The following is a 26,235-nucleotide window of genomic DNA, read 5'->3' as shown; positions in this document are numbered from 1 at the left end:
AGTGTTATATGAACTTTAACTCAATCTGAGGCAATCCATGACAGAATTTCCACATTTTAAAATTAATTTTTCTTTTTTAAAAGTAGCTTGAAGTAGGAAAAAAAAAAAAAAACAAACAAACAAAAAAAAAACAAACAAAAAAAAAACACCCCCCAAAAAACCCCACCACAACCACAAGATTTAGAGTCAACTATTTCAACATAGGGGATGGGGGGAGGAATAAATACATTTCTCAACTTAAAAGTTTACAGATTTGCCAGTTTTATTTCCCACACACATGTGCGCACACAATTCTAGTTCTAATAATGTTGCTAATAAATAGATACTTGCTTATTTCAAAGCACTCTCAGATTATGACTGCATGAATCTCAATTATAGCACAGTCTTCCTGTATAAACACCAGTCCTGTTTCTCCCTTAGGAACTTTTTCTCAAAATTGTACTTCATTGTTTTAAATGAGAGGTACAAAAATGTGACCAAATGTAAAACAGTATTGGCAAGTGGCTGCAGAACAGTTGCTTTGCTCTTTAGCTTCCACCTTCAGAATGGAAACCTGAAGCAAAGAAAGATTGACTCATAATAGGAGTTAATGAATATATAAGTAGGCTACAATTAGTTAAGCAGATATGTTGCTTTTTAAAACTTCCCTTCTGTATTTCAGTCTTATCTCAGTTTGCTCAGTCCAACTCTTCTGACAGCCATTGACAGCAACAGCCAAAAATACCCCAGGCCTTCCTACAGAAACCCTACCAATACTGACTGCTAAATACAGTGGTGCATGTCAATTTGATGACTCATGCCTCTTATTTCATTTTAATCTCCTTTCCTTTCATGTTGATGAACTGAAGTTGTACAGTTTCATTACAGCCTTCTCCCCATATACCTAAGTAGGACAAGTAGAAAAGCCCCCACTGGCAGCCCTTGTGCTGTTGCGATAGCAGCCTTTAACAATTTATAGTGTCTCTAAAGCTTCAACAAAAGGAACAGAGACAGGAACAACTCTCAGTAATGCCACTCTGCTTGCCACACAGTAGTAGGATTTAAGAAGGAATTGTCCTGTTTTCTCTTTCCTTTTGCTTCCTTCCCTACAATGCTGAAATCTGTAGAAATTAGAAGAATGGACACATTTCCATTTTAAGTAGTGCACTAAACAGAACCAAAATAGACATTCAAATCTGAGCCTGAAGTGCTTGATATTTGTGATATTTTGACTTTCCTGCTCAAACAGAGTAACTGCACTTGTGGCTATGATTAAGGCTGTTACATCATTTATTCGAGGTGACCATACCAGATTGTTTTTTCATTAATCATTTAAAGGTTATACCAGTTGATCTTACCATATGTTTTGGCATAGACTGGAACTCTGCTTGGACAGATATTCCTATTACACATTTCTTTTAAGCTTTTGCAGCTGCCTCTAACTTAAGTGGGTTTGAATACTTAAACACAGGGATATGAACTCTGTGTGCAAAACGGCCTCTGAAATACAGTTTCTTAAAGAGGAAAAAAAAAAAAAAACCCAAACAAAAAAGTAAACCCCAAAGTTCCTAAAAATTATGGTACGTCTTTCAGGACTAGTAGTGCTAAACCAACTCCTATGCACAGCTATAATTTAAGAGGTGGTGGGATCTAAAAATTTACTCTCATGCTGATTGATAGTCTTTGACATTTGTGAACTTACACCTACAAATGGGCAAAGCTACAACTGTAATATGAACACAGTTCTCATTCATCCAAATAAACGTGAGAGGGTAAAACTGAGTCCATGACATACTAGAGTATGGTATGTGTTTTCCAAAGCTAACCAAAGCTGGTCTAGGCACTTTGACATTTATGAATTTATACTTCCCTCTCTCAGTCCTTACACAATTATCTGGATCATACAGTCACCTACACTAAGCAAGTCATGGGTGAATGGGTGAATGTGAGAGAAAAGAGCATTTCTTCACAGAAAATTTGGGTATTTGGTTTTGTGAAATATTATTTACAGTTGGTGTCTGACAACCAAATTAATTCCAGTTTTGCTTTTTTACTATGCTGCAAAGAAAAACCACTAAATTCTGAAAATATCAGGTAATTGTCAAGCTATATTTACCTACCACGTTTCACTTGTAAGGAAACATCAATTTAAATAAACAGATGGTGTTGCTATGGGGTTGCCATCACAAGTAGAAGCAACTCTGAAAATGGCAGATACAAAGGACAAGAAAATTATATGCAATGCTGGGCATTTCTGGAAGCAAAACCATGGTTATACTAAATCTTTACTTCATTCCTGCACTCAGTAACAGTGTCTTACTGTTAGGATCACTTGATTCCTAAGAACTAAATAAGAATTCATAATATTAATCCTCAAATAATATCAGAAGTATTTGCATCTCTAGCTCCATTGCTCCCTCCCCCGAAATCCCTGGGAAAGCAAACGTGGTTTTGGTTACTTCCTCAAGTCATTTAGGTAGCTGGGAGTCTACTGAAAATAGATTGTCATGCTGTTTCAGGAAAAAGGATGCCACTGGCCAGCTAATGGATTTAGCCATTGTTACTTAAATGTTGGAATAGAGATTTTTAAAAAGCTCTCAGAATAAAGAAATGTGCAGAGTATTCCAGTTCCTCCAAAGAAATGCAAATAGAAGGCCTGTTTAGATGTCTATGATGTCTGACATTACTTGTATAAGGAGTTGAACTTTACTAAAACAGAACATCATGTTAGAAGAGAGGCACTGTTTTATTTCCAATAATTGCTTTAAAACTACAACAGCTAGAAATTTTTCCAGACTACAACGGGACTTTCATCTGTTTAAACACTCAAATAACATTAAATTAAATAATTTAAACATTCAAATTCCAAGTTAGTACCAAGAGGAATGAAAAGGGAAGCATGGCCAATTTCATCAGCTGCTTAAGTAAGTTAATCATTGCTCAAGAACACTGAAGATAATGTTACACTATATTTGTGGATTACTTTGAGATTTAGAAAGTGGTTGGTTGTTAGATTTCATTTTGGCCTTGTTGGTATTTCACTCAAATACAGATAGTAAAAAACAGGTATAACCAATCAGTTCAGCAATATATAAAAGAGCATTTCCACAAACTACTTCTGATATGTAGAAAGGACTGTGATTATTATTTACTTCAGAATTTCTCAGTGTACTAACACAAGGATGGGCCTGCAGGAAAAGTCTTTCTCCCTTTAAAATATTACCACTGCACTACTGTCTAGGAAAGAATAAAATATGCCAAACAGGAAAATTCCATTACTGACACAATGGCCTCTTCATATTTCAATGTCAGAAACGTATTGAAATTTATGACAATTTACAGCATTTTATGTACAACCACAAGCAAGTCAACAGGAGTAGGGAATTACTGAGCAAAATGAGAGCACAAAAGAAAACTGTAACAAATTAAACTGAATTAAAAAAAACTATTGAAGTATTGATGGGGACCACATTTAAAGTGTGATACAGTAAAATCAAAATGTGAAAGATCACGTATTGCACTGGACAGAGGTGAATATGCTTTCCTTGTTTACAACAAATATACAGTGATAAAACTTACCCTGCTACAGATACAACACCAATCACTATTCACAAGCTTAAATTCTGGGTTTGTTCAGGAGCAGAACGTTTCTATTCATTAAAACCAGAAAATTGTCTTTCTGTACTTACTAAACATCCAGTGCTAATGGTAAAGACTGGACATTTTTCTTTCAGTACCAAGTATCACAAGCTTGGCAACAGCCATTCCCACTTTCAAGGGTAATACCTTTCCAAGGTACAATTGTTAGATTCATACTACCTGAGAGAGAAGGTATGATAAACCATTCCAATTCACAGGTAGAAAGGACCTGGCTCAGTCCTTAGTCTGTCTAAGGACCCTGGGCAGAACAAATCCCCAAACCAAGTTACCCATCACCTTTGTTTTCATACCTCCTTTCATGCTGTTCTGTAGAATGATGAGCTTCCCTGTGGCCTCCTTCCTTCAAAGTGTGATGTAATGCACTTTATTTGCATTACACCTGGCAGCAATTACAAAGCTTTTATATTTAAATGATAATTAAAAGAGTGTGAGCATAAATAGCTGCATGTAAGTAGAACCTTGCCAGATATAGATTTATTTCTATGCAGAAGTACTAATACAGCATTTTTTGAAGCTATAGGTATTTTTTGAAGCTATGGAGATCAAGCAGCACAATCACCAGTTTCAGTGAGGTCATTGTGCCCAGCATGCAATTATCTTTCCAGCATGCTCCAGATCATTACCACTAACCAGAGATTAGCACCCATGACATTTTGTCCAAAAAAATTAAGCATGCACACAGCTTCAGTCTACCTGCAAAATCAAAGCCATCCAGGAAATTATAAATAATCTGATTTACATGCTAGATCTGTGATAATGTATTGTAAATAGCATGTTATTGTAATGGGTATAAACTACCTTAGAGCCTTCAGACAGGAGTTGGTTTATGAAGTTTTTAAAATTCTCACAGCAAAGAAAGAAGCAGCACCCTAGAAAAAGCAGCTTAACTTCAGACACCAAGTTAATGAATGCATGCAAATTGAGATTCCTCCCCACTCCTCTCAGAGGCAACACTTCCTGCTCTTGCAATTTTATCATGACTCTCACTATTTTTAGTGCTTTGCTTAGAGTCTGCTACTGGAATCACGTCTGAGACTCAGCATTAATTTTAAAAGAAAATATTTCCACTCCCCTGCATCCTGAGAAAAGCTTGAAAGTGTGAAACGACTGCAGTCTACAGGCTAAAAAACTAGAAATAATACCAAAAATTCAGGGGGTTTGTTTTGTTCTTAAAAAAGCTCACAATATATAAGCTGATTGCCTGAGTGGCAGGAGCTGGATAATACATTGATTCTTCATGGCTGACTGTTCCTCAGAATCTTCCCAGAGCAGATGTAAGGCACATCAGCAGTTTTACATTGAAAAAATATGCAATGCCACTGTCACTGCTCTTTCTGTGCAGTGGACATTCTTACTCTTCAGAATACCAATACAGCTTCTCTTTAAAGTCATACTTTTAAAAATAACATTCGACCTTTTGAACTAAAAAGAAATATTATTTTGTGCACAAACTGATCTTGGTTTCTCTTCTCTGAAAGCTAACTTTTCTGCAACTAAAATTATTTTGCTTAAGAAGATAAACCCAACAGTTATGTTATCTGCAAGAAATATGTAAACACATGTTAAGAAATAAAACATCAGGCTTCTTAGGGGAACGATGATGCTTAATATTCACATTCACACAGCTACTTGCTTTTAATTATGCATGCGGTTGGAATCTAAAACAGAAAGTTAAATAGATTATCTGCTTTTATCTTAGACGATTGAGAGGCTTTTTGAAAAGGTACCACTAGATGGTGCAAGAGTTTAAATAATTAATAAATCCACAGCTAGTCCTCTGCCTCTTCTCCGCCCCAGCCACAGCAAGAGACAACTTAGCACTGCCAAGCAAACAGAGCTTCAGTGATTTGTATTTGGCAAAATTGCTGACTTTGCCCTAGAGGCAATAACTCACTCCCTTCTTTGCTATTTCTTTCAAAGAAGAGGAAGTATTTGGTCGTCTGAGGGAAAACTGGTTGCTCAATGGCTGTGACGTCCCTAAGGCTCTGGGACTTGGGAGGAGGGAAGTGACCGACCACTGCAGATCAGGGTGGACAGAATGCTGTTCTTGATCGCGAGAAAAGGCAAATTCAGCTCCCTCCTCTGCTGGACAGACTAAGTCAGCAAACCCAAAAAACAAATCTCGACCTCATTGCACCTCAGTTCTCATTTGGAAATAAGTTCATGGAGTATTTGTTAGCACTTCCAACCTCAGAGGGATGCTGAGAGGAAAAATACATTTAAAAATGATGCCACTTTCCAAAATGGTGAAGTATTTTAGTATATGTATGATGCCTTTACTGGTGGTGAAGAATGACTGGATTTTCATTTTAGTAATTTTGGTTAAACATTTAACAAGAGTACCAGGAACCATTTATTACAAATTAAGTTAAACTGATATATAAAGCAAAATGTCTTCTCCAGTTCTAGATGCACAGCATAGGAAGACCTGAGCTTACTTTGTTCATGACCAGCAGAACTAGAAGCCTAATGTGTAAGCTATTCCAAGAAATATTTTTTTAATGATCATCATTAATGAGATTATAACCAAAGTTTTGCATAATATACATTGAAGCCTATAAGAATAAAGTAAGTGTTGGATAGGTAACATTAGGAGTAAGTCAGTAGACAAGGTAAATTTTCTATCAGCTAGTAGACGTCAAAGAGACTATTTAATTATTCAAGTATGCAAGATAACATGGAAAGCACACGCCTTCATTGCACAGGAAAGAAACCTCCACCCAGCCATGGCTACCCACCACATGAACCTAAAACCCCCCCAAAACCAAACAAAAACCTGCTGAGTAACACACACCTACAGGATGATTGTGACTAATATATTAATAACTAAGACCTGAAAACCAAGATAACAGAAAATTCTTCTCACTCTGAATACATTAATGGGATAAAATTTCCCCAGGAGATTACAGGACTTGTGACTTTCATTATAGGAAAGAACATTTCTTGGATATATATTATGCATTTAGCTGTCAAGCCTTTTACTATTCTAAACAAAACCCCACAAAATCAGTCATCAAGTCTGTAACTCTGCCAGATTGGCAAAGAGAAACTGAACTGACAGTCTCAAAATTATGACAGGATTTATCAGGAATCAAACTGCCCAGGAGGGATACCAATGTGTCCTTTTCCCCTTGCACTGCACTGAACAGAATTGTCAACATGTCAACATTTTAAAAACAAACATGAGCACAGCTGTTAAGAGATAAAGTAGAAATCCTACAATAATCCAGTAACAGCTTGATTATTCATGGAAGAAAATGAAGATCAATAATCCAGTTACAGTCAAATTTTTCTCATACACCATATAAATTCTTTATACAATGGAATAAGGTAGGTATATAGTTACTAAATAGCTTCAACAGTGATGTAGCCTCTTTTGGCTGATACTATTCCCATAGGGAACAGAAGAAAATCTTTTCACACAAGGATGAGCAGAAACCACAAATCAATACTGAGGGCACATCTGCACTACAAGGACTTTCCCAGCACAGCACGTGGTCTGTGGCACTGTGAAAGGCCTGTATTACCACACCAGCAGAGCTGCTGGCATGTACTGAGAGCAGTTCATCCTGAAATGAACTAATATGTCACTCCCTTAAGTGCCATAGGGAGAGCTGGCCTAACCACATACTTCCATGTGGCAAAATTATGTTTACACTGGAGGGTTTGCTAAGACAGGTGTTTTACCAGGCCAAGTCTAAACTTAAATCTCCACAAATACAGCTACCCACTATGGTTATTGAAGTGCCACCTTCAATATCTCCATCTCAAGGTACTGCTTAGGGCACCTCCCTAGCTCAGCCCACTTCACTTCCTCTGAGGTAGAAGATGAAGCCATTTCAGCAAGATCTGTCCTTTGTAAGGACATCTAAACTGGATGAGAATCCTGTTCTATTAATTTCCTTTTCCTTTCCTAACGAAGCTCTTCCACTTGGTTGCAAATTTGGCCTCCATCCTCTTTGTTCCAATGCTGCTGCAGACAGGGCCACTACACAAAGTAGGGGACAGTTTGAAGAGAAACCAGGAACAGGGCCTCTAGCCCACTCTGAATCCCAGCATCAGCTAGCCCCAAAATCTGCTGTGGGAAAGTCACCTTGGTTGCCCTGTGACCATGACTGCTGGCAACTCTTCAATCCAGGCTATTAATTTCATTATCAGCCTCCAAGCGACAGAATTTTAGTTCCATTTTTCCACCACGAGATGATGCTTGTGGCCATTCTGGACAGCAGCACAGATATAGGTGAAACAGGGTATTTTACAGGGTAAATTTAACAGGGTAGAAATCTATTTGGATTTAGATGAAATGTGCTGCTTTGAATTATTAGTATCTTGCTAGCATAGGTAAAATATGCTGTTTAGTCTGCTAGCTCTCCTGCGCTTGTAAAAACTGCCTCAGCCGAGGAGAAAGAATGCGAATTTCCAGGCTGAACAGATAAGAGAGGCCCCTTGAACTTTGAAACTAAGAGAATAAAATCCAAAGCTGAGTCTGCAAGAGATGGACAAAGTGACCAGAGAGTTCTCTGTACAAAGACTGTTCTCTGTACTAGGACTAATTGCAAGCTGTAACACGAAACCAGTAAAATGAGTATTCATGAACCTATTGTGAAATTCTATGCATATGTACTAGAAGGAAGAATAAAAAAGGATCAGGGGTTCTCAGAAGTGCACATGTCCTTTGAAGGGGAACAATCCCCACATGTGCCCAGTGCTGCAATAAACATACATACCGGCTTTACAAAGTTGTAGAGTTTGATTCTTTTTTCCACAATTCACAGGTGTGACCCAAGGTGACCCAGCCTTGCAACCTAAGAGAAGCTGTGTCAGAAAGCATTGCATGACAAACTCCAGGTCAACCCACAAGGAATTACATACAGCACATTAAAGCAAATAGAAGCCAGGCTGTGGCACCTATGCTTTTCCTGGATCCTCCCATCCTGAGAACAAACACAAGACAGCAGGGAAAAAAAAAAAAAAATCTGTCAGATAAGCCACTCTTGAGAAATCTGCTGGCTAATACGCAGCTGTCACAAAAGCAAGCAAGGAAACACTGCAGACAATACACAATTTCCATGCCAGTGTGTGTTTTGCATAAGGCGGAAAATAACAGTGACAAGCCATACAAGAAGAGTAAATGGCCCCAAGCTGCATCAGGGGAGGTTAGACTGTGACAATCAAAAGTGCTGTCAAGCACAAGAACAGGTTCCCCAGGAAAGTGGTTGAGTGACTAGCCCTGGAGATAAAAGAATAAATGCGTACAGTAAAAGCGAGATGTGGTGCTTTGGACATGGTTTAGTGGTGGACTGAGCAGTGCTGGGCTGACAATTGGACCTAATGGTCTCAAAGGCCTTTTCCAAGCTAAACAATTCTATGATTCTGCAATGGAGACTACACTGGGTTCTGTAGGAGGCAGAGATTTCCAAAGCATGTACTGCATATCCAGTCCTCTGATTAAGTTCATAGGTCCTAATCAGGGAAGATACTAAGTGCACATTTTTCAGCAGATATTTGCAGACTTGATCCCTCTGGGTGCCCAAGAACATTTATGAGCTAAAATGCCAATCTAAATGAGAAAGATTATCTTTATGATTAAGTCTTATGTACTCACATGGCACCTCATTATGTAAGAGATTACATAGAGAAAATATTTAACTTAGGAAAAGCCCTTTGAGACACACAAAAGGAGTACAAAAATGAAGATAAAGAAATTACATTATATTGCTTTTCACCAAAGCAAAGTCTAAAAATGAAAATGAATCCTATTCCCAGGCTAGCACTCTCAACATCCTTGTCTTCTCTGAGGCAGGAACAGTCTCTCTTCTTTTTGCCTACCTTATTTCTTTACTGTTAGACAGAGTAATAACACTGGAAGAACACTGAAATATATGCACAGATTCTATCCAAACTGCACCTTTTCTCAAAGTATTAAATTCTGTGAAATGTGTAGGCTAATTGAAAGATGGCATGATCAAAATTTATGTCATTAACTAGGATAAAGCAAGGTCAGACAGCATGGCTAAAAAAATAATCTAAAAAGCATTTTTTCTTTTAACCACAAAATATACAACTTATAGATTGTCTAAAAGTTCAGATTTCAGGTACATACAGGCACATTTGTGTTTTACTGGTCACTAGTGTGGACTTTAACAGTTATCTATATAGACATCAGAAGAGGCAATTGGAAGTGTTCCCTTATCTCTTTCTTTCTCACACAAACACACTTTTTCCTATCTAATCCAAAAGTTTTCTATTTTCTAATAAAAAGTACCACAAAGTATATAAAAAACAAAACAAAAAAAAAACCAAACAAACAAACAAACAAAAAAACATAAAAAAACTGAACAAATGCATAATTTGTCTGGAAAATTACTTCATTTTAGTTATTCTAGTAACTTTAAAAAAATTATTTTCCAAGTATAGGCATAAACTGATGAGCTCCCATTAAAAGAATTTCTAGTGTATTCCTTTCTGGAGTTTAGTTAAATTATTGTGGAAGAAAGCAGAAGGACTGCAGAGAAAACACAGCCTGTTGTCCCTGTCTCACGCCTTTAAAAAAAGCTTATGTGACTCTGACTTCTAGGTCACTGAAATTATCTGATAGAGAGAAATAAGTTGAAATCTTGACTCTTTTCTGATGTGGCTGCTCTCATTACAGTCATCCTGCTAACAGTGACAAGGGAACTCAGAGCAAGCAGAGCCATCCCTCCTTTAACCACCAGGTGAGTGGGTTTATTGTATCCAGACAGGTGCTAAGCTAAAAGCCCTGGTGTTCTTTAGGAAGGAGACATTGAGTTATTCTTGCATTACTAAGCAGGCACTTGCCCAAGAACATTGTATTCACATATTTTAAAAACATAAAACTCATTCTGTAGTAATTTATGATTCTGCAAGGTGACAAAAACAAATTAACTTTGCTCATTTCATAAAATGAATTAGAAATATGCAGGAGAAAAGACAGCTGATATTGCTTGAACAACATACATGTTTGAATACAGCAAACAATAGTTTTTAACTTAAAAAGATAAAGTTCACTTTGTCACCATTACTTTGTGATTTGATTCAAAAACACTGCTGCACAAACCAAATAAAACCACACAGAACCTGTAATGTTTGAGGAGAGTTTTGACACAAAATTGTTCTTCCTTTCTAACCAGCAGTACTGGTCTTGGTGATTATTTTAGTCATGTTTTATTCGTTTTTCCTCTTGAAAAAAACAACTTCCTTTTCCTTTTGCTTCCAGTAGCACTAACCTATAAATTCCCATTAAAACTCACATTCTGTGTCTCAGTAGGATAGAGATTTGGACACATGGGAGTATGTGTATATAGGAAACAGTCATTTCTAGCTGAGGGAGACTCTTTAAGGATTTACAAAAGGTAACAGGCAATGTGCTATACATACCTGCACTGTCAGAGGCAGTGTCTAGTCCCAGCATTCACTGGAAGACAGAACAAGATTTGTCACTAAGGATGAAAGTTCTCCCTCTCAATGCCATCATGTTGATACTGCTCAGCTCCTCACTGGAAACCACTGACAAGCTATAAAGACACATAGGGAGTAACTAGCTCACATTTAACTAATAAGACACATACAGCTTTTTCACCATACAAGAGTGTAATTCTATCAACTATCACTTGTGACACTGCTCAGAAGAGGCATTTTATCTTTATATGTACACAAAATAAATATAATTAATTTGAAGTTCAGAATTAGTAACTGGCAAAATGTCTCACACTCATTATTTGAATAATCTGCTGGAAACAATAGAATAATTTGAAGTACAGTTTAACTCTTCACCCACAGTTGAACAACAGGGATAGTCAATGGAATGTAGCCAGTTCCCTGAGCTGTAAATTAACTTCAGTTTCATTAGAAACACAAGGAGACAGTGGAACAGTGTCAGAGGCAGATCCTGCAATATACTGGATTTGCCAGATCCTCTCTGTCAGCTGTCAGACAGAAGGTGTTGCTGACACAGCCAGTAATTTGGCAAGGCTGTGTCTACTTCAAGTGCTTGTCTAATTTAGTCCCACTGTTAGGTCATTCGGTTGGTGTTGAGGGTTGCAGAGTCTAGCACTGCACTCTGGCAATTTTTCATGGATTTTGAAGTTGAAAAGAAAAGCAAACATTGCTGAGATGACTCTGAAATACAGAGAAATTGCTTTTTACAAGTATGACATGCTTCAAGTGTTCCTTTTGAGGTGACTTGAAAACAAAGAGTTGCTTGGGTTTGGTTGTTTTTCAGTTGGTTTTTTTTGTTTTTTTTTTCCTGAAGACTTGTATCCTCCCTTCAGCTTTACTCACTTTGCACTAAAAATGAAGGAGTTGCAAAGTGGGACTTGTGCACTTTGCAGGCATTATTTGCCTGCAGTTATATCTGCAGTTGAAACTTGGCACTCCATCTAGAAGGCTTTTGACCATGTTGGCAGCTTTAAGCATACACAAAGTATTAGTAGTGAACAAAATTGATGGCCTGCAGATAATCTCAAATTAATCATTAATGGAAGCTCCAAACACAGCTGGAAATCAAAACATTGGACAAGCAATTTACACCAATCCTCTTATGGAGGAAGGAAAGAAAAATGGACTTCTACCATCATCCTAGAAAAGATAATATTTTGTTCCGTTTTACTAGAAAACTCTATAGACTACCAAGTATTTAGCATTTGTTCTGGGTTTTTAGTACCTTGTTTCAAACAAGAATTTTTCTAACCCAGTTTTCAGCTCACACCTGTTAAGGAGGTAATAGAACCATGGAATTGTTTGGGTTCAAAGGGTCCTTAAAGATCACCCAGTTCTAACCCCCCTGCCATAAGGAGTTGGAACTAGACAACTAATACCTGACCAGCTCTCCATATGCAGCAATATTGCCTTCTTCTCATGTCTCTTCTCTAATTAATGCCTCTTCTTATCTTAATTTAGGTCTAATCCCTGAATTCCAATGCTGCATTCTTGATATAATTGCCTGTTCCTTCAAAAGACAAGAGTCACTAATTTCCAGTGAAAAACCTCATCCCTCGGGCTATTAATTGATAGAATAAAGTTAAAGAAGAGAACATGGAGCCTTTCTGATCTTTTTTCTTACAGTACTCATTCAGCTATTTGCTCACAAAAACTCTGTTATCAATTCCCGTGGTAAAAGCTCTTTTCAGTATATTCCCTTCTCAGAAACTCAGTTGTTTGTTGCATATTGCCCAGACTCTTTTGGGGTTTTCCTGCACTCACAGCTGCAACTTTTCCCGATTGCTGGCCACCTAGAGATAAACTGCTATCTCCTCTATGAAAGTACACAATGTTGTCAAGTGTCATTAGCAGGTGACAAATTCAAAGCTACAAAAACAAAACATTCACTGGCATGCTCATATGTGAAACTGTGCACACAGCCCAGCCATCTACCCTCACAGTCACCCAGTATTAAAAACAACATCAATATGGAAATGGTGAGTAAGAGCATCAACAGCACCTATTATTCTCTACCAATCTGAGGTGAGAACACATATGATGCCTGAAGGCCTGGAGGGATGCACCATGATGACCTTTTCTGCATTTTTTACATTTTTATCTCTTATTGGCAAGCATTTCATTTACCATTACATTTGGTCACTTCTGGTGCTTCAAAAGCAGGAGAGTCAGCTTTCACTGCCTGGTAAAATCTGTGTCACTTTGATTCCTGTTAGAGCTAACCATAATTTCAACATGCTTTACACATAGGATGAAATAATGGCAAAACTACCCAGATAATAATGCCAAAACTACCCAGACTGTAGCTCATACCCTCATATGTGTAAAGGTTTTCCCTCTTTTTTGGCAAAGAGAGTTTAGTCTGTGATATGTATTTTTTATTCAAACGAACACAACCACAAACACCACATTTCCTGACCCAATTCTTTTCTACAAGTTAAACATTCACACTAGTGAGTATATATGTGTCTGTCAAGTCTTAGCAGTAAAAAGACACAGCCGTATTGCTGGTGAGATTTATGGTTCCAGTTACACTAACGGTCATATAAGAAAAAAAAATATATTTAAAAAAAGGAAACAACAAACCACCAAGCAATTGATTACCAATACTCTGCATTTCCTCCTTCCCATTAGCTTTAGCAATGGTGGCTAACACCTTGTGTCAGCAGCAGGAGGACAATGCCATCTGTATTCTAAGAACTCTGTCCCACACTGGCACAGCACAGGGCATTCTGCCACAGTATCAGTCAGGATTTACACATCAGTGCTGGGATCTCACCATTTTAAATGTGGAACAGTGTAGCCCTTTTTGCTGTATCATATCCAAGTAGTTTCCAGGAGATCATGAACCATAACCTTCCTGAAATAAAGAACATTAGTACTCTTAAAGAACACCTTGTTTTAGTATGGAATCTATTGTTTGCTGAAATATACCCTTACAAAGGGTGGTAGTTTCCTTGGCATTCTTTTTTTAGCTTTTTTTTTGTAGGTCTACCTGGGGAAGATGGTAGGGAAGAACAGTTCCAACTTACCAGCTTGGTTGAACCCAGCCTTTATTGTCCAAGAACTGTTCCACAATTAGTCAAATACACATTTTTCAAACATTCTAATTTTTTATGCTCTAGCATATGGCAAAATCTTTCTAGTCTAACCGTTTTTACATATACACCTCAGAAGTCTGGTATGGTTTTAGTGACAATTCCAGTGTTTTTTCTCTGAAACAACCTGCAAAATTTCATCTCAGTTGTGACTAAGAAAAATAGCTTGAATCATTTTTTAACTGAAAATATATTTTATAGTATCATGTCACTCTTCTGCAAGCTGCCTAATAACTAGAGATGCATATATTCAAATAGTTATTTTTATTTAGAATCATAAAGACAGTGGCTCTATGACTTTAAATTGCCATAAGAGTCCAGAGATGAAGTTATTAATAGCTACTTGTGACAACAGTAAAATTGCTTTAAAAAGGTGGGTGAAATATTCTGGAAACAGCTATTCACAATAGCAGCATTAGACAATACTGAAGTAATCTAAAGATCAGCAAATCACTGAAACGCTCTCACTCTGGTGTATGGACTATTCCAACAAGAGAAGTTAAGACACTGTACCTTTTTAGCTAATGTCAGAGCAAACTTCAGCTCAAAGGTTCAGGTAAAAACTATGAAATTATCCATTTGAAGTGAAACACATACACACTTCTCTTTTTCCTCTCCATCTGATTTCAGTAAGAGTGGTTCAATTCACACACTCCCACTCAGATTTACTGCCACTGTTGTATAACACCCTCACCCCTGAAACACAGAAAAAGTAGAAGTAGAAAAAAAGACTTCATCCAAATCTAGGACTGAAAATAACATTAAGATAGTGACCATGCCAGTGTCGTGTATTTTTAAGGCTAAACTACTACTCCCCTTTCCACTGCTGAATTTGTAATTAAGGTGTTTTACCATAAGGCCTAAATTTTGGTATTTCTGCAAAGCACACTATTTGCCTAAAACAAGTGCCAAAACCATGGAGGATGGCATCACTTTATAGGCAGAAAATGCATGTCAGAAGGTTAGAAGCTATTGGGTTTTTGGGCTTGTTTTGGGGGTTTTTGTGTTGTATATTTTTTTAGTAAGAATAGTAAGTAGAAATACATTTGCCAATATGACATCTAGCACTACATAACAAGCTTTGTTCACAAAGATAAGCTCAGTCATGCTCATTTGCACACACTGAGGAGTACAACCTTCAGTCAGCTAAATCAATATTTCAGTCTTTGGACAGTGAATGCTCCTCAAAACCCAGAGGAGTTCTTCCTTGGCCCCCTCTGCACAGGCAGGACACACCAGCATATAATAGGTGCCAGAAGATGCAATTGCTGTCTGCTGCATCAGCACCACTGATGCAGCACTGAACTGTTCCAGAATAAAGGTCCACACACTGAAGCACTGATTACTTGGAGGTGGGATGCTCAAATATCTCAGTGGTTGTAGACCTCAGCTGTTCACCTGATGTACAGAAAGCTTCTTTTTTGCTATTACTAACCTTTTCCCAAAGATAGTTTACAGCAGTATGAAAACATCACAGACAGGCAAGCTGTAGAGACATGTTATAAGCATGAAAAGAACGAAATAATAAGCAGTAAAAACCTTAAGGATTTTCTCTGGCATAAGTGCAGCTAATGTTTCTTCTAGCTTTGTATAAGGAAGCAGAAGTGTCAAATGCATAGGAGAATTTTAAAGGATGAAAATATGAAGCAAACATATCACCTGAAATAAGGAAAAAATGGTACTACACTCCCCACAACTGCATTTTCCCCTACAAAGTAATTTCATATTGACTTCTACTATGAATGTATGGCAGAAAAAGCAGGGCACTCAAACTATTATAAAATACTTGGGTTTCTTTGCAGAATTCCAGCCAGAACAAGGGCAGCACATGGCAGAAACCTCACACAGAGCTGAATAGCCCACAACAGTTCTAGATGACAATCACCTTTCCCCCATTGATTCCTTGTGTGACTTCCCTTATAATGTACCCTATGAGTGTGAAGGAGTGCTCTGGGTGAATCCTCCAAGCATTGAAGGAAAATTTACTGAACTCACAATACCTGTTCAGCAACTGGATAAAGTCCCAGCCCAAAGTATTCTTAGGCAGCTGTAGGACATTCAAAGGCAGCTGTCGCAGCATACGTCTCAGTCAAGATGGCCACGATGCACAGAGTATCCCCAAAAAGTTCCAGAGAGCTTCAACCCAGAGTAACACCATACCCCACTAGAAGGCTTTAAGCAGTCCCCCATACACAGTAACACCATACCTCATCAGAAGGCTTCAGGCATGTGCCCACACAGAGTAACACCATGTCACTACAGAAGGCTGCAAGCATCTGCCTTTCTTGTTCTTCAGCCCAACCTTTCATGCCTCTCATGCTGATGCACTGCACCTGTGTGCCCTCTGTTCCCTTTGGTGGCTGGTCAGTGCCCCTGGGCACTCCCAAGGCTCATTGCTGTAAGTGCTGTTCACCTGCTTTTCACAGCTGAACCCACTGGGGATGAGGCTGGGCTGCAGCCCCACTCCCAATTACCACAAACTGTGTGCCTATAGGCAACCAGACCAGCTGTAGGTCTAAACATATTAAAATATTTCTGGGCAGCCAGAGAGACATGAAAGCAACAATCTCCATTACACAGAGGCTTTGGACATGATCTGTGTGTCAGCCCTCACTCTGTGCATGTGTCTGTGTATCGTGGCAGACTCTCTACTTGTGACCAAATTGAACTGCACAGAACATTGATAAATTGATAAAAGTTCTACCACAGAACAGAAACACCTCAAGTTCAGAATACTATTTAGACAGCTGAAAACAAGGCAAGAAATAAAACTAACATGCTTTTAAGGGGTAAAAGACAAAAACCTTTCTCAGTAACATTTGTGTCTAATTCAGGAAGTCCCTTATCTCTTAAGAAACAATCTCTTCAATAAGACAGTTATAATGGAGTTTTCATTGTGGGGAAATGTACAAAATTAAATCCATTCTTTTTGGTTCTTTGTTCCTGAAGCCCTGAACTCCTCTATCATCTGTCTATAAGAGTTTTGTTTTCTGTTTTTATTATATTTCCCATGATGTATGAAGCAACCCTTTTCTAGAAACAGTGCAGCATGAGCTAATGTATTTATAATCCCCAGTACCACTATGTCTTCTTCGTGCTATATCCTTCAAGAAAAAAAACAGGTTTTCTTCCCCAGGACACAGTCCAGCTTACAGTGTTGGTCACCACAGTCAGAAACAGTGCCAGTCTTAAGAATGGTTTAAAGGAAATACTTTTAAACATCTTTACCAGCATCATCCTATTTATTTGTCTGTTTCTTCAGCAATCTGTATAAGGTGAGTAAAGCCTTATCACCCTATTTTGCTTTATTATACAAAATGTAGTTGAGGAAATGCGTTATACTTGATGAGCAGTGTTCAGCTGTTGTGTAAAATTTCAAGTAATCAATACTATCCTATAGACTATATCTCAGTTATGATTGTCTGCTTCAACTTTTTTCTAAGCCTTACTCACTTATGCTCTTCAGTCCAGCAATTTTGTCTTGGATCAAAGCAGAAATCCTCTGACTTCAGTAAAAGTGCACAATGGGTCCAAGAAAGAGCAGAGCAATGAGTCTGCAGCTGTAAGGTGAATAGCATCAGGCAGTGCTCAGTTAAATAACAGGAACTGGTATGCATGCAACAAAAATTATTGTGGTTTGATATTTTACTTACTGCTTTTTCCTGTCACCTTTTCATGTCCTTTCTGAATCAGCTTCAGACATACTGCATGTAGTGCTTTCAAACCATTTGTCACAAACCAATAATGAAGTAGAACTCTGAAAGGAAAATTAATTAACATCCAACAGTTTCTTCAAAGATGAACTTGACCTCTATCTTATCATCAAACTGACCCAAGACTCTACTAGTGGGCATGCAATCTCAGCAGCTTGTAAAGATACAGCTTGAACTGTTAGTACAGGACTGTAACACATCATTCAGTTGAAATTAAATGGAAGCAAACAGAAGCAGAATTCTATAATCAGACAGTTTCCAGTTTCAAAAAGCAGAACCTGCACAAGATCATGTTCATCATGTTAAAGTTTCACAGATAAAGTGTACATACACAATATACTTATATTTGGGTAAGGTTTATTTATTTTGAAACCTCAATACTTCCTCATTCCCACCTTTGCTTTGTTCACTTTCCCACTCTGGAGTATGTGCCAAAGACTCCATATAAAAAGAACACTGAACTTCTGGTGTCTGAAGACACATAATGAGAAAGCTATCATGAAATTTTCCAAATGTTTGTTGGTAATTTTAAAACTATAAATCTCAAAACTATAAGCCAAACACAATCCCATGTTTTTTAGGTAAGAATCACAATACCAGCAGAGACAGTTTAAAAAAAAAAAACACCAACTGAACAACCAAGAAAATGGAAATGTAATTTCTTCTCAATTTCTGTCATAGTTCAAAGGAAATACTGATTTTAAAAAGAACAGTTCTTTTGAAAAGAGCCATTACTACTTGACACCAATGCAAACATTCCTTATGTGAGCACAAATGAAAAAGGTGGAATACAGTGGTTCACAAGAGGATACTGTACCTTACTACAAGATATGTACTTGACAGCAAATTGCATACAAAGTATACCTAGGAAAAATTTTGCTTAAATAGCAGTCAGTGAGAGTATCATTAATTTTGCTTAGTAATACTTTATTACATAACCAAAAAATTAAAGAAAGATCAGAGCCAACCCCAAGTATTTTTAGGTGTGGGCCTACAAATTAATTTTACAGGCCTCATGCCAGGTTAGATATTTCTCACATAACTAATCCAAATAACTCTGGAAAGAGGCAGCAAGCTGATTCACCATGGGTTTAGGTTACCTATTACCTATAAGCCTGGATATCTATATGTCTCTGACACGTTACCTATACCACAGAAGTTCAGGTTGTGCAGACTCTTGTCTGCTTCAGGAGTCAAACTGTCTGGACTCTGTAACAAACCTGTTGCTTGAAGTTAGTAGAGACGTTAACAGCCACGCCTTCTGCCATCGAAGTTTTCATAAAGACATTAGCACACATCCTCCCTATCAATCAGAACACTGGAAAAGCAGGTTAGACACCAAAGTAATCTAGTAAAGTCTTTCAAAAAGGTGCATTACAGAGGGTTGAATTCTAGAGGAATTTTCCTTGCATTATGTGCTGGACAGGGGTAGGATGAAATATCGTTTTTTAAACAGACACAGAAGATTACAGAACCACCCCCAGTGTTGATAAAACCAAACAGAGCCACGCCACGGGGAGGGAGGGGACTGTTGTTCACCTGCGGTCACACCGGGATCGCCCGGGCACTGCTTCCTCACCTCCGAGAGGCAGCAGGTGCCCAGCTGTCGGGCTGCCCCGGGCGGCAGCGGCTCCGGCTCCCTCAAGGCAGCGCAGCCAGGAGGCGAGGGCAGACCCAGCGTGGGGATGCAGCGGTGGCAGCGGGCCCCGGCGGCGCGGCGGCGCTGGGCGCTGCTGCTCGGGCCGCTGGCGCTGTTCGCCGCCGCCCTGGCGCTGCGCGGCACCGCGCGCCCCGACCCCGCCGACCGCTCCCGCCTCTACCGGGCGCTGGAGCTCTCCCCCAGCCGCAGCATCAACTGCTCGGGGGTCGTCCGCGGGGACCACACAGCCATCGAAAAGGCGCAGCTCAACAACCTGGAAGTGGCGAACAGAAGGGCTTCAGTGACGCCCGGCGAGTACCTGAACATTACGAGGGACTGCAGAGCCTTCAAGGAGACCCGGCGCTACATCGAGTTCCCGCTCAGCCAGGAGGAGGAAGAGTTCCCCATCGCCTACTCCATGATCATCCACCACAAAATCGACATGTTTGAGCGACTCCTGCGATCCATCTATGCCCCCCAGAATGTTTACTGTGTCCATGTAGACAGCAAATCCCCGGCCGCCTTCCAGGAAGCCGTGCGGGCCATTGCTGCCTGCTTCCCCAATGTCTTCGTGGCTAGCCGCCTGGAAAGCGTGGTCTATGCCGCCTGGTCCCGGCTGCAAGCCGACCTCAATTGCATGCAGGACCTCCTGCAGAGCCCCGTGCCATGGCGTTACCTCATCAATACCTGCGGCACTGACTTCCCCATCAAGACCAACGCCGAAATAGTCCGGGTGCTGCAGGTGCTGCAGGGCCAGAACACCGTGGAGTCGGAGAGGCCCTCGGCCGCCAAACAGCAGCGCTGGGAGTACCACTACGAGGTGGGCGAGACCATCTCTCGCACTGCCCAAAAGAAACTGCCCCCACCCCACAGCTACCCCATGTTCACGGGCAGCGCGTACAACGCCGTCACACGGGACTTCGTGCAGTATGTCTTCGAGAACCCCACAGCACAAAAGTTCCTCGAGTGGTCCAAGGACAGCTACAGCCCTGACGAGTACGTCTGGGCCACCCTGAACCGCATGCCGGGCGTGCCGGGGGGCACGCCCCTCAGCGACAAGTTCCAGCTCTCGGACATGAACGCCCTTCCCCGCCTGGTCAAGTGGGAGTACCTGGAGGGTGACATCAGCAAGGGCGCGCCCTACCCGCCCTGCACCGGCCGCCACCAGCGCTCCATCTGCATCTACGGGGTGGGCGACGTGCCCTGGATGCTGCAGCAACACCATCTCTTGGCCAACAAGTTCGACCCCGAGGTGGACGATGCGGCCATCCAGTGTCTCGAGGAGTACCTGCGCCACAAGGCCCTGTACGGCCGGGGGCTCTGAGGGGCAGCCGCGGAGACTGGCCAGCACCTGCTGCCTTCCGTGGCGACTCCAGCCGACGGCACCTCGGGGACAGCGGGAGAGGATCCCCTGGGCCCCTGAGGGGCTCACGCCTCGGCGCGGCCCCAAGGAGAAGCCCCGCGGGTGGGCGCGAGGCTGCGGCTCAGCCGAGGGTCGGACGGATGGACAGACGGACGGGGCGGCCCGCCGGAGGGAAGGGCCAGTGTGGAAGGGCGGGAGGCTCAGCCCCGGCCCGCTCGGCCCCCGTCCTGTCCCAGCCCGCGGGGTCCCCTCACAGGGCGCGGGAGCGCCACTCTCCCCCAGCCCCGCTGGAGGCAGCGGGTGGGGAGCTGTACAGTCCCTTCCCGAGTCTACGGGCAAAGGTGACCCCCGGACTGCAGACGGGCAGGCCCCAGTCACGGTGCCTCCAGGTCGGCTAGGGGCAGAGCTGAAACAATAAATTAATTTGCTTTTCCATAGAGCAGCCACAGGCTGCTCAGCTGAACATCTGGCTGCTGCTTTTGCCTCACTTTAAACTTTGACTCTATAAAAACCCGTTAATCATTAAAAGCCAACCTTCAATAAAATCCAAGACAATAAAATACATAGTGCTTTGCTGTTTTATGTCCTCTGAGGAGAATGGTTTGTGCTCCTGGCAGAAAAGCAGGCAGCATTAAACCAGTTAAGCCTTTGTGCACCCACTTCTCCATCTCAAACACAGGCAGAGGGATGCACACAATGGTGTGCATTTCTAAGATCTACATCTCTCTTCCCACCCACCACCCCCCCACCCCCCCCCCCCAAAAAAAAAAAAAAGATATTTTGGTGATATTTCAGTACTGTAATTGCCATATCCAGTAATGAGCAATGAACAAACCAATCACCTAACACATTGTTTTTTAAAGTTTCTAGTAGCTGAAAGGAAGATTTGTAAACTTCTGTATTTCCCCCACATGTGTTTTTCTCACCTTCTCATATTAAAGCTAGCTACTTTCCATGGATCCAACAGCTTTTCACTACCTGTAATGCTAAGAGATTAATGTCATTGGTCAAGTAACTTTCTTGTAAGTAAACACTCACCTTTACAAATTTAAGGTCTACAGTGGAGAATTAGCATTATACAAAGAATATCTGAAGCAATTCCATAACACCAGGCTACGTTTAGATGAAGTTATGATTGCAGTCACACAGATCTTTAAAACATTGACTTCAGTAGGATGAGAAGATGAAGTAACTGACTTGAAAAGGTGTGTCATTGCAATTTTGTTAAACATTTTAAAGTGAACTTGGTTGTAAAATAGTGATTTTCAAAATGCCATGGTGACTTCAAGACAACACCACCAATTACTGGCAAGAAAAGCTTTCAAGCATAAATACCCATGTATAATTGGGTATTTGCTTATGCAAAAAAGAACAAATAAATAGAATTATTGATCCTGGGGGGAGCTGTTTCCAACTTAGATAAGCAGACATTTGCTAAAGAGATGAAAGCTTTATGCTAACCTGATGGTAACATACAAATTTTTAAAATGGTTTCAGCAGCAAATTCAACATTAAATAGAAATTATCTCCATGTCTAGTACATTATTTTAGAACAAACAAAACTTCTCTGATGACTTAGGGTAAGAACTCCCACCATAGAAGACTGCATAAAAACCACTGCTGCCTAACCTGATTTTGCTTCTTAGAACTCTTTTGCTTACTTTAATACCTATTAGTTCAAAATGGCAAACTAGTGCCAAGGGGTTCACTGGGGGCTGGGATATGTTCAAGTTTCTGGACTGAAACAGGCAGAGAAGGGTCACCATGTTTCTAACTGTGCCAAAGTGTTGTCTTTTTCCCTTAGAAAATGGAGGAAAAATGTGCACATTCATGAAGACAAAAAAATCCCCATACTTAACCGTTCTAAGAAATTGCATCAAACCCAAATCCATCGATGAAATGGATGTTTGTAAAAACTAAATAATTTATTTCTTAAAGAACAAAGGTGTTTGGGGGGCTGGAAGGAATCCCAGCTTGAAATAGTGAAAGATTATTGAATGAGGGGCCTATTGTTTTGCAAACATACCTGTAGAGAAAGATACATACTTACAAGTTAGTTACAGACTTGTCAACAGTAATTTTTATCCCCTTTACTTTGAAAATATGTTTAATTTCTTCAGCTGTTTCATCTCTCAGAAACATGAAGTATTACTTGTACACATATAATAACAGCGTTTTATCTGTTGTCAGACACAAAAATGTTACAGACAGAGTCAGAGACAAGAATTTACATTGGGGGTGCAAAGTGCCACTTCAAATCTGTTCCATGGTAAGCCTTTTAGCAAAGTCAAAATATGTTTTCTTTTTATGTTACTTACTGCAATCTTTGCCCTTCCTGGTTAGACCTGAAGACAGAGAATCTAAGCATCTATCCAGATTTGAAAGAGCTTGCCCATAGAATATGAAGGCATAAAGTCCAGTATACCAGAAAGCCAGCTTGCTGACTCAGTACGAGGGACAGCAGTTATCTAAAAGCACAGCCTAGGCAGCCCTCCCGTTCAGAGGTCATTGCTTTGGATGAAAATGACTGTTCTGGCGTTATTACCTGCAGAGGCAAACAACTTCCAAACCTCGACATCCAATTGTCTTGATCCAAAGGAAATTTCCTGTTTCTAATGGTGTTACTACCCAGAATTCCTCTCAGATGATTTGGTTGCAAAAACAAAGGCTATCTTGTGCAAATTTATTTTCAAATCACTTCTTTTAGGAGTGACCTAATTTCTTCTGAAAGAATAAGCCTACTCCCAAATGCTTAAGGTGAACTAAGACAAAAAGATTCTTACAAAGGAATGTTCTCAGCATATTCTCTTTCAAAGATATTAGGAATGTATTTATGAATGTAGTCATACATTAAAGCAGTGATATGTCTCTGCCATTAGAAATGGCAGTAAAAACCACCACTCAACTCTAATAGAGAACTTTGCCTTCCAGAGATCTCAAAGGATGTTAGCTGGCATCTTAGAAAGTTGGCAACAGAGCACAGAGAAATCATGTAACTTGCCAGTTAGTTGTAGAACTGAAAAAAGAATGAATTTGGAATAGAGCAGAACTAGCCCAAAGTAACAGAATCACACCAGATTATAGGACTACCTCCAAAAATAGGTTAAACCCCATATGAAATTCGTCAGTAAAATCAGGGGCTGTCCAATTGGAAATCATATCAGAAATATTAACTTTGTGTAGTAAAAAATCTACTTCTGGCACTTCTGTCTACAATCATTAATTAACAACTTGAACTTGAGATAAGCTACCAGTTGTTTAATGAGGTAATATGCTGCAAATTTACCTTTCAAGAAGTGCACGGGGGGCAGATGAAACTATAATTCTGAGATTTAATAACAGATTTATTTTTCTGGTTTAAACTTGTCTTTATATTTTATTTCCAATTGATTTTCACTTTATTTTTACAAGAACAATAAGGCTTATTACATACTTACAAAACAGCTCCATAACAGCTCTTTTTAGCTTTAGTTAGGAGGGTTTATTTCCTTCTTGCTTCGCATTTGATACTTTATATGATCATCTCTGAGATGCCCTATAATAAAGAGATGGGTCAATGAAAATGAATTTGGAGGAAAACAGGTAATAAATTCTAAAGAAACAAAAGTAAATATGAACAATATGAACACAATAAAGTATCTGCAGTCATGAGTAAAATTGATTCAGGGAATAAGGTTAGGGTGTTCTTTTTCTTCTGACTGCAGCAGCAGTGACCATTAAATGTTAACTACTCTCTGTGAACAATTTTCCACTTCCTTGAATGATGCAGGTTCTTTTAGCACAAGACGCAAACCAAAATGTTGATATATCTGTAAATTACTACCTCGTAGTCCATAATGGCTAATGCTAACAAAAACCACCCTTTAGGTTACAGCAAAGACAAAGTTCATGTCTCCCAGTACACTCTTACTAAAGTGTTTTGTAACATGCTTCTACTTTCCTCCCCATCCCAAAATTTTTGACTACAGAAAATCAAACCCAGGTCAGTAGGACTTGACTGAAATCCTACCCCCTAAGCTGCCAAGATGCTTAAACACAAGTATCTGTGCTTTGAGTAACTCTTCTCTACCTCACTGTGCCTAGTCATCGTGCAAAGGTACATAACGATCCTGATTAAACTTGTCTTCTGGAAAGTCATCATAAATTCTTCCTGCCCTGCACTTTAAATTTGTGCCTCTCTTGTAACATCTGAAGTCAGGTATTGACATCCTTAACTGAGCAAACAGCTTACCTCAGATAACATCCTGGTTTGCACACCTATGGAATTGACAAAATCCTTGGAAACCATGTTTGAACAGGCAGTCATCCACAGCCAATTCTGCACTGGTATTTACTCTTCCCTTCACTCTCTTTAAGTTAATTTACTTTCTAAGTACAAACATCTATTCCAGTTCAATCTCTCTGCTGCTGAGAAGTGGAAGCAATTGTGATCTTTCTGAAGAAAATCAACAAGGAAATAAATAAATGAAAAAGTCTGGAATACTACAGGCAAAGAAGAGCCAAATAGGCAACAGCAAGTGTACTGATGCTATAGCAAGTGAAATGATGTGTCTTCCACTGGATATTACAATAGCTTAGTATAGCAGAAGTGCAGTTGATGCTTTTAGTTGTAAATTCAATCTTCCAAGACCACAAAGTACGTTAATCATGTGAACTTGGCAGGATTAGCTGAAATTCAAACCAAAAAATAGCAAGTGGCAAGAAAGTTATGAAGAGGAAAACAACAAAAAGCAGAAAGAAAGAAAACCTTGGCACCAGACTGCCTTAACTTCCCTTTGCTCCCTGCTCCTTCCATGAACTGAAACAACCTCCATAGAAGGAGCAGATCCAGCACCTGGAATACAGGTGCAGAAAACACCATCACAGAAATACAGTTAAAGCCTGGACAAGGGGGAAATGCCTTCAAACTGAGAGAGGGTAGGTTTAGATAACAGGAAGAAATTCTTCCCTGTGAGTGATGACACACTAGAAGAGGTTGCCCAGAGAATCTGTGGCTGTCCCATCCCTGGAAGCGCTCAAGGCCAAGTTGGACAAAGCTTGGAGCAACCTGAGATAGTGGAAAGTGTCCCTGCCCATGGCAGGGGACTGGAATGAAATCATCCTTAAGGTCCCTTCCAACCCTGGCCATTCTATGATTCTAATGCGCACTTAATTGGAACAAAATAAAATATATAAATATTTGCATTAGGAGAGTCAAAAGGCTACAGAGAACTCGAAATGGAGAAGTCTGTCTAGAAACAGGAAGAGACTACAAGTAGTTGGGAAATTGGAAGAGCAAATTTTTATACTTGTATGGGTTGAAATTCAGTTTACCACATGATTATT

The 26,235-nt window shown here is 39.9% G+C and overlaps 1 protein-coding gene and 1 long non-coding RNA gene across 2 annotated transcripts; one reads left to right on the top strand and one right to left on the bottom strand.

The window, feature by feature from the left end:
• Positions 1–19,593: 19,593 nt before the first annotated feature.
• On the top strand, positions 19,594–20,871 carry GCNT3 (glucosaminyl (N-acetyl) transferase 3, mucin type). The gene has a single exon (XM_053955217.1). The coding sequence runs from the start codon at positions 19,594–19,596 to the stop codon at positions 20,869–20,871; it is 1,278 nt and encodes a 425-aa protein (XP_053811192.1).
• A 3,353-nt stretch (positions 20,872–24,224) lies between these two features.
• Positions 24,225–25,651, bottom strand: LOC128794917 (uncharacterized). The gene is made up of 2 exons (XR_008433309.1): positions 25,142–25,651; positions 24,225–24,445 (listed from the first exon to the last, which is right to left on the bottom strand). It is a non-coding gene; the product is annotated as an uncharacterized LOC128794917 (long non-coding RNA).
• Positions 25,652–26,235: the final 584 nt, after the last annotated feature.

This window comes from Vidua chalybeata, chromosome 13 (assembly GCF_026979565.1).
Source record: "Vidua chalybeata isolate OUT-0048 chromosome 13, bVidCha1 merged haplotype, whole genome shotgun sequence".
In the NCBI taxonomy this organism is placed as follows: domain Eukaryota; kingdom Metazoa; phylum Chordata; class Aves; order Passeriformes; family Viduidae; genus Vidua; species Vidua chalybeata.
This window is presented reverse-complemented; position numbering and strand designations above follow the sequence as displayed.

What these genes read in the sequence shown, in the direction of transcription:
- GCNT3 (XM_053955217.1), top strand. Translation starts at nt 19,594, where the DNA reads ATGCAGCGGTGGCAGCGGGCCCCGGCGGCGCGGCGGCGCTGGGCGCTG.